This window comes from Oncorhynchus keta, chromosome 10, assembly GCF_023373465.1.
Source record: "Oncorhynchus keta strain PuntledgeMale-10-30-2019 chromosome 10, Oket_V2, whole genome shotgun sequence".
NCBI classification, from domain to species: Eukaryota; Metazoa; Chordata; class Actinopteri; order Salmoniformes; family Salmonidae; genus Oncorhynchus; species Oncorhynchus keta.
Genome location: NC_068430.1, coordinates 21,447,256 through 21,462,132, shown reverse-complemented (window position 1 = coordinate 21,462,132; position 14,877 = coordinate 21,447,256). Strand labels below are relative to the sequence as shown.

Below are 14,877 nucleotides of genomic sequence, written 5' to 3'. Positions count from 1 at the left end.
CTGATGCTCTACTGTTTCAAATGCTTTAACCTCTAAAAAATAATATGAATCTATCCTCGGTTATTAGGTCTGAGTAGTCAAGTATATCTAATACTAGTCTGATATTTTTTAAATATGTCTGTTCTTCATAAAGCCAGACTGTGTTCCATCAATGATTGCATCCAGGACTTCTTTAATTATGTTTGCAAGTAGTAAGGTTAATATCTTATAGTCATTATTAAGAAGACAAATTGGATACCAGTTATTGATGAGCTGTTGTTGGTGGAAGAAGGTGAGGACCAAGGTGCAGCGTGGTATGTGGCCATATTTATTGAAATTAACACAAAAATAACAAAGAGAAACGCCCAAAAACAGTTCTGGCTGGTGCAGACACACAACAGAAAACAATCACCCACGAAACACAATAGAAAACAGGCTCCCTAAATATGGTTCTCAATCAGGGACAACGATTGACAGCTGCCTCTGATTGAGAACCATACCAGGCCAAACACAGAAATAGCAAATCATAGAAAAACGAACATAGACAACCCACCCAACTCACACCCTGACCATACTAAAACAAAGACATAACAAAATAACTAAGGTCAGAACGTGACAGAGCAGCACTTCTTTTTTAGGCTTAGGTATCAGTGGCGCAGTGGTTGGGTTGTGTATCGGAGGACACATGACTTTCAACCTTCGTCTCTCCCGAGCCCGTACGGGAGTTGTAGCGATGAGACAAGATAGTAGCTACTAAACAATTGGATACCACGAAATTGGGGAGAAAAAGGGGTAACATGTTTTAATTAAATTTAAAAAACATATCTGTGGATTCCTGTAAAAATTGCTACAGTATTTAGCGATTAATTTTTGGTCATTTGTAAGAACACCATCAATGTTTAACCACAGGAGTCGAATTCTGTTCTCCCTCCTCAATCCATTTTTCCCTAGATCTAATAAAGGCTCCTTCTGCTTTTAATCTATATATATTATCCAGTTTATTTTGTAACTCAATCAGTTCCATCTTCTCCTCCCCTGAGAGGCCAGCTGGGGGCCTCTGAGAAAGGTCTTAGCAAGATTACTACCATATTTTCCAAGGTATTTGGACACCTCAAATTTAAACAGCTCCCAGTTCTTGCAATACAATGTTTCTTCACAAGCCATTCCCAAAAGTGTGAAAGCAGATCTTTAACCTCAAACTTAACTATATCATTATTTAATAATAAGCTACTTAGCTTCCAGTAGGATGCCCTACCAAGGTTAGTATCAGGGGTAAATATTTCGATATCAATGTAAATGGCCCTATGGTCTGTGAGGGGAGTAGTACAAATATTTGTATAATAAATGTATATCAATACATTTGGATACAAGCCGAAAATCTATTCTGGATTGTCTGGAACCTGTTTTGTTACTCCAAGTGCATGATCTGTCAGCCGGAAACCTCTTTCTCCATATATCAATCAGAGATCAAGATCAAACTTTTCCATGAAAAGTATTAAACCCAAATTCTGATTGGTTGGCCAACCTGGGGGCCATCTATCAGTTGAATTATCTATAGTAATGTTAAAGTCCCCTCCTATCAATAATAATGAATTCGGAAATTTTGATAACCATTTAAAAAAAAAAAAACTAGCCAAGTCAGTTAAGAACATATACTTATTTACATTGACGGCCTAGGAACAGTGGGTTATCTGCCTTGTTCATGGGCAGAACGACAGCTGTTTATCTTGTCAGCTCAGGGATTCGATATAGGAACCTTTTGATTACTGGCCCAATGCACTAGGCTACCTGCCACACAATAAGGTACATGTTTCTCTATAGATTCAAGCAACTCATCATTCTCATGTGAAGGAATGTTTTTTAAATGGAATTTCCGGCCAAGGATGGTCCAGTTAAAAAAGAAAAGAAAAAAGGAATGAATTAATGATTTTTTAAACGGACCACCCTTGCCCGGAAATTCGTCACTCGTTCATCCCGCAATAATTGTGTTTTCAGCTACCTGTAGCTTGTGGGCGCTTTATTAGTGATTCTGTCAATTATGAGTTCATGTCTACGTACATAAAATATATAATTATTAATGTATGCCTACTGTATGATAGGTAGCAAATTAATTAGATAACTTTAGTTTGCCTAGCTGGAACTTCTGTAGAAGGAAAATGTTTTACGATACGTGTTTGTGCCGTCATGTGCATTAGTAGCACAATTTAACTTATTTGTTTTTTATTTTATGTTGACTCCATATTGACGTTGAGGTTTACATTTTTGGCGGACTTTTCTTAACGGATGTACAATCGTTGAGAATTGAATTATGGGGAGCTTCAGGCCCCGGAGCGAACATAATTGGCTTATGTTGGAACATTCCCTTGCTTGGCTAATCATTTGGAATGCCCGCCAAGATGGCGACGGGGATTCCCTCAAGGTCATAAGGCGAGTGTAAGTGGAAGAGGGTGTGTCTTTAAAGTGTTTGAACGAAGTCCATGTGTGTTCTGTGCATATAAAACAAATATTGATTTGAGAAGCAAACTGTTTAGGAGTCTATTGGTTTAATTTACTGAAGCAACCACTGCGTAATAGTTTAAGTAAACTTAGACATTTTAATTTGCTGTTCTAATACCGCAAATTGCTTTATATCGTGTTTCAAATTGTCTCACCCAAACATTTGATTGAACTTTTGGAAAGCCTTTTCACCTACCAGCATATAAAATTGGCTTACTTTTTTTCCCCGAACAGGACAATGTCGTTACAACAGTGTAGTTTTGGTTATAAGTAACATTTGATTTGATATTGGGTCGGGTTCATTTAATAAATAAATTGCTCTTCCTGGAAAATGACAGTAATAACAAGTGTACTGTAATGTTTTACTCATATACCAAAAGGAGGGACTTATTTTGATGACATTAAACAGAACGTTTGAAATTAGGTGTTGCTGGCGTACGGGTCCGTGCAGCAGCATCATTGACAAGCCAATTCCGTTGCTGTTTTCTGAATTAATTTTACATTCCGCAATAAGCACATTATTAGCGAGAGCTAGCTCGCCAGAAATCGATATTGCACGCGAAATGCAGAGCTGACAAATAACGAATTATCCAGTCAGTTATTTTTTTTTAACTCGTCAAATTGACAAAACGTCCTGTTTCGATATGGTAACTTGCTGGTCTGTGTTAGCAAGCAAAGATAGCTACTTTAGCCTGTTCTGCCACAATGGTGACTGATATTCTCTGAAATATTTTAAATAAAAAAGTGTTTTTTTTTGTCGTGTCAGTGAATGACAGATTGCAATAGCGTATGTGGTTATCCGATACGTAAAATACCTAACTAACGTTTCCATGCAATGTAAAATCTGGCCGGCGTCAGCAACGCTGCTCTGCAATGGTTTCAGGCGTCAGAAACGCCTGGGCACAGGAAGATCTTTGCATGACGACAGTCTTAATTCATTATTTTGTAACCTTAGCTAGCTAACATCGATATGGCCTAACTAGGCAGCCTGTCATGCCAGTAGAACCCGTTTCACTTTTTACTTATTTTCTAACGTTAATCAGTCACTGCAAGTGATTTCAAATACGGATTGTTCAATTATTAAACTGGAATCAAACTAGTTAATTCAATGTAACGTTATATCCTATGTGCCCGCTCAGACTGGCGGAAGCTCTGTCTAAAAACGCAAGTACGCCTCGCAAGCGATACAGTTTTGGAAAAAATATGGAAGGTAACTGATATCAGTGAAAAATAATTTTCTAAAGACAAAAGGTTAAATAACTATAGAATTTATGGATAGCGTTCCTACACGGCCATATTTCCATTTTACATCGCTTGTTTACAAAGTCGGCGACTACCTGTGCTAATTAGCTATCGGCATCTCTGAACACCTGTGTGTAACGGAAGGATGCCACAAACATGTTGTAACTGAAAAATGGTCAACTTTCAACTGTGTAAAGTAAGTGTATATTTTGCATTTCTGAAAGTGTGACATGAAAGTAGAGGGCTTTGCTTCTAGAACCGTACCGCAGTTGAGAATCTATTCACGTTTAATTCATTGGACTTCTTTAGTATATTATTGGGCTCAATCAAGCATTCTGATTAACAGTTGTCACGGCTAACTTAGTTCTGATCGTTTGCCTCGAGAGTTTAAATGTGCCGATAAGTTACCTATTCTCATTGGTCAGAAAGTGCCAGTTAGCTAACTCTGACCCAGAGGGGTATACTACAAAGCCGGTTCAATTAGTGAGCTAGCCAGCTAACTTTGATAAACAACCAAACAGAACTATTGCTTTTCAGATTATAAGGAACTAGACAATTAGACGATGCCCATTATAAACAATCACAAAAAATAATAGTATAACATTTTTCAAAAGTAATCTATTTAACCAGGTAGGCCAGTTAAGAACAAGTTCTAATTTACAACAGCGACCTGGCCAAGCTAAAGCAAAGCAGTGTGACAAACACCACCACAGAGTTACACATGGGATAAACAAAACGTACAGTCAATAACACAGTAGAAAAATCTATACACAGTGTGTGCAAATGTAGTAAGATTAGTGAGGTGAGGCAATAAATAGGCCATAATGGTGAAATAATTACAATGTAGCATTAACACTGGAGTGATAGATGTGCAAGTAGAGAAATTGGGGTCCAAAAAAAAATATATATATATGGGGATGAGGTAGTTGGGCTGTGTACAGGTGCACTGTTCAGTAAGCTGCTCTGACAGCTGATGCTTAAAGTTAGTGATTTTTGCAATTCGTTGGCAGCAGAGAACTGTAAGGAAAGGGGGCCAAAGCAGGACTTGCCTTTGGGGATGACCAGTGAAATATACCTGCTGGAGCATGTGCTACGGGTGGGTGTTGCTATGGTGACCAGTAAGCTGAGATAAGGCGTGGATTTGGCAACGAACAGGAAGCGAGGGCCAGCCAACGAGAGCATACAGGTCGCAGTGGTGGGTGGTATATGGGGCTTTGGTGACAAAACGGATGGCACTGTGATAGACTACATCTAATTTGCTGAGTAGTGTTGGAGGCTATTTTGTAAATGACATCGCCGAAGTCAAGGATCGGTAGGATAGTCAGTTGTACGAGGGTATGTTTGGCGGCATGAGTGAAGGAGGCTTTGTTGCGATATAGGAAGCTGATTCTATATTTCATTTTGGATTGGAGATGCTTAATGTGAGCACGGAAGGAGAGTTTACAGTCTAGCCAGACACCTAGGTATTTATAGTTGTCCACATATTCTAAGTCAGAACCGTCCAGAGTAGTGATGCTAGTCGGGCGGGCAGGTGCCGGCAGCGATCGGTTGAAAAGCATGCATTTAGTTTTACTAGCATTTAAGAGCAGTTGGAGGCCACGGAAGGAGTGTTGTATGGCATTGAAGCTTGTTTGGAGGTTTGTTAACACAGTGTCCAAAGAAGGGCCAGAAGTATACAGAATTGTGTCGTCTGCATAGAGGTGGATCAGGGAATCACCAGCAGCAAGCGCAACATCATTGATATATACAGAGAAAAGAGTCAGCCTGAGAATTGAACCCTGTGGCACCCCCATAGAGACTGCCAGAGGTTCGGACAACAGGCCCTCCGATTTGACACACTGAACTCTATCTGAGAAGTAGTTGGTGAACCAGGCGAGGCAGTCATTTTAGAAGCCAAGGCCATTGAGTCTGCCGATAAGAATGCGGTGATTGAAAGAGTCAAAAGCCTTGGCCAGGTCGATGAAGAATGCTGCAGAGTTCTGTTTTTTATCAATGGCGGTTATGATATTGTTTAGGACCTTGAGCGGGGCTGAGGTGCTCACATGGCCAGCTCCTAAACTAGATTGCATAGGGGAGAATGTACAGTGGTTTTTGTAATGGTCTGTGATCTGTTTGTTAACTTGGCTTTTGAAGACTTTAGAAAGACAGGGCAGGGTGGATAGAGGTATTTAACAGTTTGGTCCGAGAGTGTGTCCTCCTTTGAAGAAGGGGATGACCGCGGCAGCTTTCCAATCTTTAGAGATATCAGACGATACGAAAGAGAGTTTGAACAGGCTAGTAATAGGGGTTGCAACAATTGCGGTGGATTATTTTAGAGAGGGTCCAGATTGTCTTGCCCACCTGATTTATAGGGGTCCAGATTGATACTGAAATTCTCGATTATCTCCGATTTATCGGTGGTGACAGTGTTTCCTAGCCTCAGTGCAGTGGGCAGCTGGGAGGAGGTGCTCTTATTCTCCATGGACTTTACATTGTTCCAAAACTTTTTGGAATTTGTGCTACAGAATGCAAATTTCTGTTTGAAAAAGCTAGCCTTTGTTGTGTATATTGGTTGCATATCGCGGGGGCTATTTGATGCTAATGCAGTAGGCCACATATTTGGACAAGTCAGCTGGCAAACTCATTGATCCTGCACTAGCTGGAGAGGCAGAATTGTTCACTTCTTACTGTGATGAGAGTATTGCCATATACAGTGCATTCAGACCCTTTGAATTTGACTACATTTTATGTTACAGCCTTATTCTAAAATTGATTAAATTGTTTCCCCCCCTCAATCTATACACAATACCCCATAATGACAAGGCAAAAACAAGTTTAGAAATGTTAGCAAATGTAAATAATAATGTATAATTTTATACATAAGTATTCAGACTCTTTACTTTGATGTACCTTTGGCAGCAATTACAGATTAGTGTCTTCTTGAGTTTGACACAACAAACTTGTGTCAAACTTGGCACACCTGTATTGGGATTTTCTCCCAATTTCTCTGTAGATCCTCTCAAGCTTGGTCAGGTTGGATGGGGAGCATTGCTGCACAGCTATTTTCAGTTCTCTCCAGAGTTGTTTGATTGGGTTCAAGTCCGGGCTCTGGCTGGGCCACTCAAGGACATTCAGAGACTTGTCCCGAAGCCACTGCTACATTGTTTTGGCTGTGTGCTTAGGGTAGTTGTCCTGTTGGACATCTCACCTCTCTTCCTTCTCCTTTTTGAATCCAGGCTGCAACCGAACTCTGAGCCATGTCGTCACGCGTGTTGCTTCGGCAGCAGCTGATAGGGGAACAAGCCCAGGAGCAAGAGCGACAGGAGGCCCAGGAGCAGGTCTCTGTGGCTCAGCTCAGGGCAACTGACTCCACCCCTGCTATCGCTGTCACTCTGCCCCCAATAGCCGTTCACCCTCTTTCCGCACAGGTGCCCGTGGAGGTTTTGAAGGTGAGGCTCCACTTCTAAAGACTTCTCCAGAGGAACTACACCAGCATGGCTTGCTATACCATCCATTAAATTGCTGCGTATAACCTCCATACTAAGTTGTCATTCTCTGTTCGCTGTTTGAGTGACATGTTCTACATTTTCAATCTGATAGGTGCAGACCCACCTGGAGAACCCCACCAAGTTTCACATCCAGCAGTCTCAGAGGCAGCAGGTGAAGCAGCATCTCTCTGCCACCCTCTGCAATAAGGTGGCAATTCAGACCCTGGGTGTGTCTCCCTTGGCCCTGTCTAGCTCTGCCCCTGAGATGGATCCCATAGCCCGCAGAGCTCCCAACAGCTCCATGGCTTTACACAACCTGGGATCCAACAAAGAGGAGGTATGTCCCATGTGGTTCAGTTGGTAAAGCTTTTGTGTTCGATTCCCACGGGGGAGCAGTATGAAAAATGTATGCACTCACTACTGTAAGTCACTCTGGATAAGTATTACATTTACATTACATTTAAGTCATTTAGCAGACGCTCTTATCCAGAGCGACTTACAAATTGGTGCATTCACCTTATGACATCCAGTGGAACAGCCACTTTACAATAGTGCATCTAAATCTTTTAAGGGGGGGGGGGGTGAGAAGGATTACTTATCCTATCCTAGGTATTCCTTAAAGAGGTGGGGTTTCAGGTGTCTCCGGAAGGTGGTGATTGACTCCGCTGTCCTGGCGTCGTGAGGGAATGTATGGCTGCTAAATGTCTAAAATGCAAATGTATGTAGTATGACTGAAGACCATTACACTGCAATACACCACTCACATTGGCTTGCAAGAAACATTATATAGCATATTACTTTCTCATCTGTTTTTGTTCTACCTTATGTTATTTTTAGTGCTACATTGATATTGATTACTGCATTGTTGGGTTTGGAACTTGCAAGAAAGGCAAAGGGTGGCTACTTTGAAGAATCTCAAATATAAAATATATTTTAAAAAATGTAAACACTTTTTTTGTTTACGACGTGATTCCATTTGTGTTATTTCATAGTTGTGATATCTTCACTACTATTCTACAATGTAGAAAATAGTAAAAATAAATAAAGAAAAACCCTCCGAATCCTCAACTTTTGACTGGTACTGTATTTTCAATGAAAGTTTAGGCTAAATGTCTAGACTGCTGGTCACTTATTTCTTAATTACTTTTTTGTTTGTTCTGTTGGGACATGCTTGAGGTCTCACAACTAGGATGCGTGCCTTTGTTATCTTGCCCTTGTTGGCTTGGTGTCACAGTCTACTGTTAAATACTACACTGGCAGCTTAATGATATCTGCACCTCTCTTACACACACGCCTTTGCTTTGAAATCATGCTTCATAAGGGCAAGATAATGACTTGATTTGTGTCAGTGTTCCTCCCCTATATGTTTCATAAATAATTGAATATATGCAAATTCAAGCTGGCCTTTAACATTTCATATTTAAAAAAAATATATGTGTATGTGTATATGTATATATGTGTGTATATATATATATATATATATGTGTATGTATGTGTATATATATGTATGTATGTGTATATATATGTATGTATGTGTATATATATGTATGTATGTGTATATATATGTATATATATATATGTATATATATATATATATATATATATATATATATATATATATATATATATATATATATATATATATATATATATATATTTTTTATATATATATATATATATATATATATATATATATATATATATATATATATATATTTTTTTTTTAATTTCAACTTTATTTAACCAGGTAGGCCAGTTGAGAACAAGTTCTCATTTACAACTGAGACCTGGCCAAGATAAAGCAAAGCAGTGCGACAGAAACAACAACACAGAGTTACACATGGAATAAACAAGCGTACAGTCAATAACACAGTAGGACAAAAAGAAAGTCTATATACAGTGTGTGCAAATGGCATGAGGAGGTAAGGCAATAAATAGGCCATAGTAGCAAAGTAATTACAATTTAGCAGATTAACACCAGCGTGATAGATGAGCAGATGATGATGAGCAGATGATTGGTTGTAAGTAGTGATACTGTTGTGCAAAAGAGCAGCAAAGTAAATAAAAACAATATGGGGATGAGGTAGGTAGATTGGGTGGGCTATTTACAGATGGACAATGTACAGCACAGCCATCGGTTAGCTGCTCAGATATTTGATGAGTTAGTGAGGGAAATGTAAGTCTCGGAAGTCTCTTTTATTGGGTGTTCTATGAATATGAAGCTGATAAGTTATTCTATGTATTGATTGGGGGTGTGTGTATCTTTCCAGATAGATGTATCTTTTCAGTGACGATTTCATGACATTAATTGAATTGGGGCTACAGCTGCCTAGTACAGTATGTGGAAATGTATATTTATCAGTGTTTTTGTCCATTGCACTTGGGCTAATCCAATCATTCAGTGAAATGCAATTAACAACCAGCCTGTCATTCTTGGAATTATCTTGCTATATCTGTTGTCTTTGTTGATATTCTCAAACTGGAATTCGGTGGTGCTGTAGGAGTAAACATACACTTCTGGCACTTAACTAGGACTCGTCAAGCCAGTGTTGTCTGGGTGGGGTAGCAACCAGGAGAGAGGAGAGTAGGACAAAGCATGCAGGGCATGGCAGCGTGTGAAGTTGGAATGGTGGACAATGTAAAGAGGGTTCTGAAAATTCTGCAACTATTTTAACAGTCAAGTTGTTATAGGGAAAGGGATTGAAGAGATTGCGCCCGGCATCAGAAAATTAGGATTTTGGTTTTGCTTCAGGAGCATGGGGGGAAAAAAGCGAGAACATTGAGGTAAATCAATCGTGTTGTAAGGTAGCAAAATGGCATTGTAGCTCAGTGTGGTCCTTCTGTAGCTCAGTTGGTAGAGCATGGCGCTTGTAACGCCAGGGTAGTGGGTTCGATCCCCGGGACCACCCATACGTAGAATGTATGCACACACGACTGTAAGTCGCTTTGGATAAAAGCGTCTGCTAAATGGCATATATATATATAGCCATTTATCAGGATTTATAGCCTCCCTCAACACTTATCAGATTTGTTTGTTTCAAATGCGCTAATGCTTTTGGATAACTGTTAATCGAAGGTTCTATAAGGTTATTAGGCCTATATGAAATTGCGATGACTTGCTAGAAATTATGTTCTTTATAAGCCAACCAACCTGTGATATGGTAATTTAGTATCCTTATATAGTATCCAAATATAGTACAGTAATACAATATGGCCTAGCTTATACATGTTCTATTTCTACCAGGATAGTTCTTACAAGAGATGTTAGTACATAAACATGTTATTTTTTTAATACAGGGAACAGTGCACAGTAAAAGTGTCGGTTTTTGCCAGCCGGCTAATTTTCAACCGCAGTCCCTGGGCAGGTTATTAAAAGCAACTACAATAACAATACAGACAAACAATGAGCAGTGAGCACATGCAGAGCAACATAGGACAAGCAACACATCACGCAGACAGAGCAACATAGGACAAGCAACACATAGCACGCAGACAGAGCAACATAGGACAAGCAACACATAGCACGCAGACAGAGCAACATAGGACAAGCAACACATAGCACGCAGACAGAGCAACATAGGACAAGCAACACATAGCACGCAGACAGCAACATAACACATAAAGCAATGAAACAAAATACATAAAAGCAGCAAAGAGTTTCCACATCTCACAAGCTACAGACAACAAAGATTTTTTTTTATTTGATTTATTGGGAAAATAGGGTGTTGAACTACCATTATCCTTTTGTTTTGACAGTTATGATACTTAAATTAGTATTCTGGTACACAAAGGATAAGAACATGTAAGACAATACAAAATATGAATTAATTAATTTTAGTTTAATTCGTTTCCTCAAGAAGCTCATCCAGGTTGTTAGTATTCAACATTGTTTGCTTTGATGTTAATGCAGGGGTTTCCCTGTTTCTTACAGCTCCCCTGGAGCCTCCTGGAAATTAACCATAGTCCTGGAATGGCAGCACCTACCCTCACTGTCAGCAACTCCTGCCCTGCGGATCTAACCCATATTAAAAGGGAATACTCTGGTATAGTCTTTTTCCTTTACTAGGCCCCTGATCCTTATTTTATATAGCTCTGGAGATGAGCATGTTTGTTTGGATTATACACTTCTTATGTAATGTCCTATGTAACTTTCCATTTTATTGAGAGGGGAAGGGTCAATTGTAACTTGTGTAAATGGTAAGATAATTGTTTTTTAGATTGCACGGCAGCACCTCCAAAGTATATGTTATGTTTAAGATGCAGATAACAAAGCGCGGGTGAAAGAGAGACAGAAGAAAGACAACCATAACCTCAGTGAGTCAAAGCTTTTGACTCACTTCTGTATTGTTCTTACCCCACTATGATGCTAGCCAACTCTTGTTCCTCTTGGAGTGGCAGTGAGTTTAATTTCTCAATCTCTTTGTCTGCATGGTTTCTCTTGACAGTTGAGAGGAAGCGGAGGTTTAACATCAATGACCGCATAACAGAGCTGGGGTCCATAATACCCAATTCAAGGGACTCGTGAGTTTGTCAGTCTTTAATTCTTATTCAGGACATTTACTTTGGATTAATTAATCAGTTGTGCTATTGACACAAATTAATTATAGGAAATCTCAATTACAGTTAATATTTTGGCCATGAAAAGCAATATTCAATTTGGAACAGATTTGATATTCCTCTTTAACAACCTTCTCTCATGGCTGTAGGGAGTTGCGCTGGAATAAGGGCACCATTCTGAAGGCCTCAGTGGACTACATCAGGAAGCTGCAGAAGGAGCAGCAGAGAGCCAAGGAGGTAGAGATGCGTCAGAAGAAGCTGGAACATGCTAACCACTGCTTGATGCTGCGCATCCAGGTCAGTTTTTGTAGAAAAAAGTAAGAAATGCTATCATAAAATGTATTTAGTGATTGCTACTAATGTTCCCTTATTTCTGTTATTGTTATTTTGTGAAGGAGTTGGAAGTGCAGGCTCAGCTTCATGGACTCTCCAGCTCGATGTCCTATGGTCTGAGTTCAGACCCCTCCTTCCTCCAGCAGCAGCACCTTCAGCAGGGAGGTCATATACTTGGGCCCAGAACTGGAGTGGCCTGCTCCCAAACCTTTCTCAGCCTGGGTGATGCAGCCATGGCACAACCCATCCCTACCTCCTTCCTCTCTCCACCCTCCTCTGACTCCCCTGTGGGTGTGACCATAGGCTGCCCCCTCGACCTGGGCAGTCTGCGCTTTGCCGAGCTGGATGACCCCTCCAATGCTGGGCTGTTCCCAGGCGTGGGGTTGGGGGACATCGTCATGGATGAGGGGTGCACACGGTCCCCTGAGAGGGTGGACCCACTGTTTTTCGTGTCACCAGGTGCCTCAAAGACCAGCAGTCGTAGGAGCAGCTTCAGCATGGAGGAGGACTTGTAAAGGGTCTTGTTAGGGTCAAGCTGATCGAGAGAGAAGGGATTTAGGGAATGAGAGGGCTAGGGAAGGAGGAGGAGCACAGGAAAATAAGAGGCCCCAGTTAAAACACTGCATATGGCACTGGACTCTGCTTTAAAACAAACAGCCAATCGTTTAACTAAACAGGACTTTGATCTGAATCATGCATCAGTACAAAATAAATGACAATCCTTTCCTCTCTTACCAAGTTAATATCAGTCCCTGATCTTAGAAAAAGAAAACAAAAGCTTTTCAGTACATGAATCAATAGTAATGCAATCATTTTCAAATAGAAAATAGTCAAATTTGTTTTTGGATATGGACTATGGACATTGATTTTTGTTCTGTTTCTTGCAAGCCTCAACTCAACCAAGAGTTCCTTGTAGAGAAATTAAAGAGGAAATAGTGGTGGTTTAGTCAAGTACATTATTGGTCCTTATAGAGCGTATACTTTGTGCACTTTGCAACTTGTGTGAGCAATGAGGTTCTTGTATCTATTTAGTGAAACTGGCATGAACTACATAACGGGTGTGCTATTGAATTGAGATATTTTTTTACTGACTTGAATCAGGATTTGTTAGCTTAAAGTCTGTCTATTTTTACACATCTCAGGTTTGTCTAACAGAAAATGTACCAAAGTAGTATTTATTAAATATATGGCACATAGTGTTTGTGATATAAAAAAAAACATATTTGATGACCTGTAAAAACAAAAAAAATCTAGATTTACTGTATCTTACATTTACTTTCAAAACATGTTGTTGTGACTTTTCCTGTTGTCTATGCATTTACTTTGAATGTTGAATGGTTGTACAGCTGATCAGTAACTCAACTAACAATGACCAAGAGAAGGAGAGAAGTAAAACCAAAGCTACTGCAGCCAGTTAGCCAAAGCAGGTCACCTTTCACAGAATGGTAATATATTTACGTCATTATATGGGTGTGTTATATAGTAAATGGACGTATAGCTTTAACGTATGTTAATCTCTGAAACACTGCATGCTACATGTGTGTTTGTGTTGCAAAAACATGTACTGGGTTGTGTGCAGTAATCTATTTCTGAGATGGTCATTTGTGATGATATGATAATGTTGAATAAGATTTATATAGCTGGTTTCCAAGGCCAAGTCACATAGACTTGGCCTCTAACTCTTTTTTTTTTTTAAAAACCTTTATTTAACTAGGCAAGTCGGTTAAGAACAAATTCTTATTTTCAATGACTGCCTAGGAACAGTAGGTTAACTGCCTGTTCAAATTTGAACTTGAACCTTTTACGTTACTAGTCCAACGCTCTAACCACTAGGCTACCCTGCCGTTACTTCCACTACTTTTTCCTTTGTCCTCTAATCTGAAAATGTGTATGGTCATGGGACTGTCTAGCATTCCCCATGTTTTTCCCAGAGACTGAAATCTGTATATGGTTATTATCACTCCTCTAGCCTTCATACTCTTTCTTTAATTTGTATTGACAAGCTTTTCAAAGACAAGTACATTCATTACCTGTATATGTTTAGGAATCTGTTTCCATGTCTGTTTTATCTATTGCCATTGATGCTTCCCAGATGCTTGTCATTCTTGAAACAATTGTGCCTTTCCTCCATGTCAAGGAAGATCCCTGCAGTGTACTCTCCTAACACAGGCTTTTTTTATGGAGATAAATGTTTGAGACAAACAATGCAATATCTGTCTGATTATCTGTTTCTAATGCAAGTTGTAGTGTTTGTTTGTGTCAATTAATCCCTTAAAAGATGGGTTGCCAACTGGCGATTTGACACATACAATTTCATTTTTTCATTCATTGTCTGTGACTTGAATGTAGCTGTGGTTTGATATGAGATCCTATAATTTGAATCATTTGGAAAAAATATATATTTTTGTTCTGATTTTCAGTTATGGTTCTGCTTTTACTGGAATGCAAACCTCTAACAGCCTTAAAGGGAAAATATTGTTGGACACTTTTTATATTTGAATGTGTATTGAATTACTATCTTTTTCTATGCTCAGATAAGTAACCTGTCTAAATCTACACTATTGTCTGGTGTGTTTGTTTATTTTAAACTAAATAAAAATCAGGAAAAAACATTTGCCTATGTTGAATGCTTTTCACTGCAGTGATGCAATTACAGTTTCATGCTTGGTCTATTTAATCACGGTATTTCACAATGGAAAAAGGGTTTTCAGAGTGCATTGTGTCTATGGTTGGGCTTCATTGTTCCAAATATGCTTTTCTTGCATACCCTCTGCTTTCTCAGACTGGCCCTTGGATTTAGAAT

The 14,877-nt window shown here is 39.4% G+C and overlaps 1 protein-coding gene across 4 annotated transcripts; it reads left to right on the top strand.

Moving 5' to 3' along the window:
- Positions 1–1,959: 1,959 nt before the first annotated feature.
- LOC118388364 (transcription factor E3-like) lies at positions 1,960–14,686 on the top strand. Of its 4 annotated transcripts, none has more exons than XM_035777351.1 (8): positions 1,960–2,412; positions 6,933–7,145; positions 7,297–7,521; positions 11,116–11,227; positions 11,448–11,498; positions 11,630–11,705; positions 11,891–12,038; positions 12,137–14,686. In XM_035777351.1, the coding sequence occupies exons 2-8, from the start codon at positions 6,954–6,956 to the stop codon at positions 12,587–12,589; spliced, it is 1,257 nt and encodes a 418-aa protein (XP_035633244.1). In that variant the 5' UTR covers positions 1,960–2,412; positions 6,933–6,953; the 3' UTR covers positions 12,590–14,686. The 4 variants fall into 4 exon arrangements, with proteins under 4 accessions (XP_035633244.1, XP_035633241.1, XP_035633243.1 ...); XM_035777348.1 differs by having other exon boundaries at positions 11,442–11,498; XM_035777350.2 differs by lacking the exon at positions 1,960–2,412 and adding an exon at positions 3,271–3,685 and having other exon boundaries at positions 11,442–11,498.
- Positions 14,687–14,877: the final 191 nt, after the last annotated feature.

Coding starts and splice junctions, on each gene's coding strand:
- LOC118388364 (XM_035777348.1), top strand. CDS start 6,954: ATGTCGTCACGCGTGTTGCTTCGGCAGCAGCTGATAGGGGAACAAGCC. Junction 7,146..7,296: donor TGCCCGTGGAGGTTTTGAAG/GTGAGGCTCCAC, acceptor TCAATCTGATAG/GTGCAGACCCACCTGGAGAA. Junction 11,706..11,890: donor ATACCCAATTCAAGGGACTC/GTGAGTTTGTCA, acceptor TCATGGCTGTAG/GGAGTTGCGCTGGAATAAGG.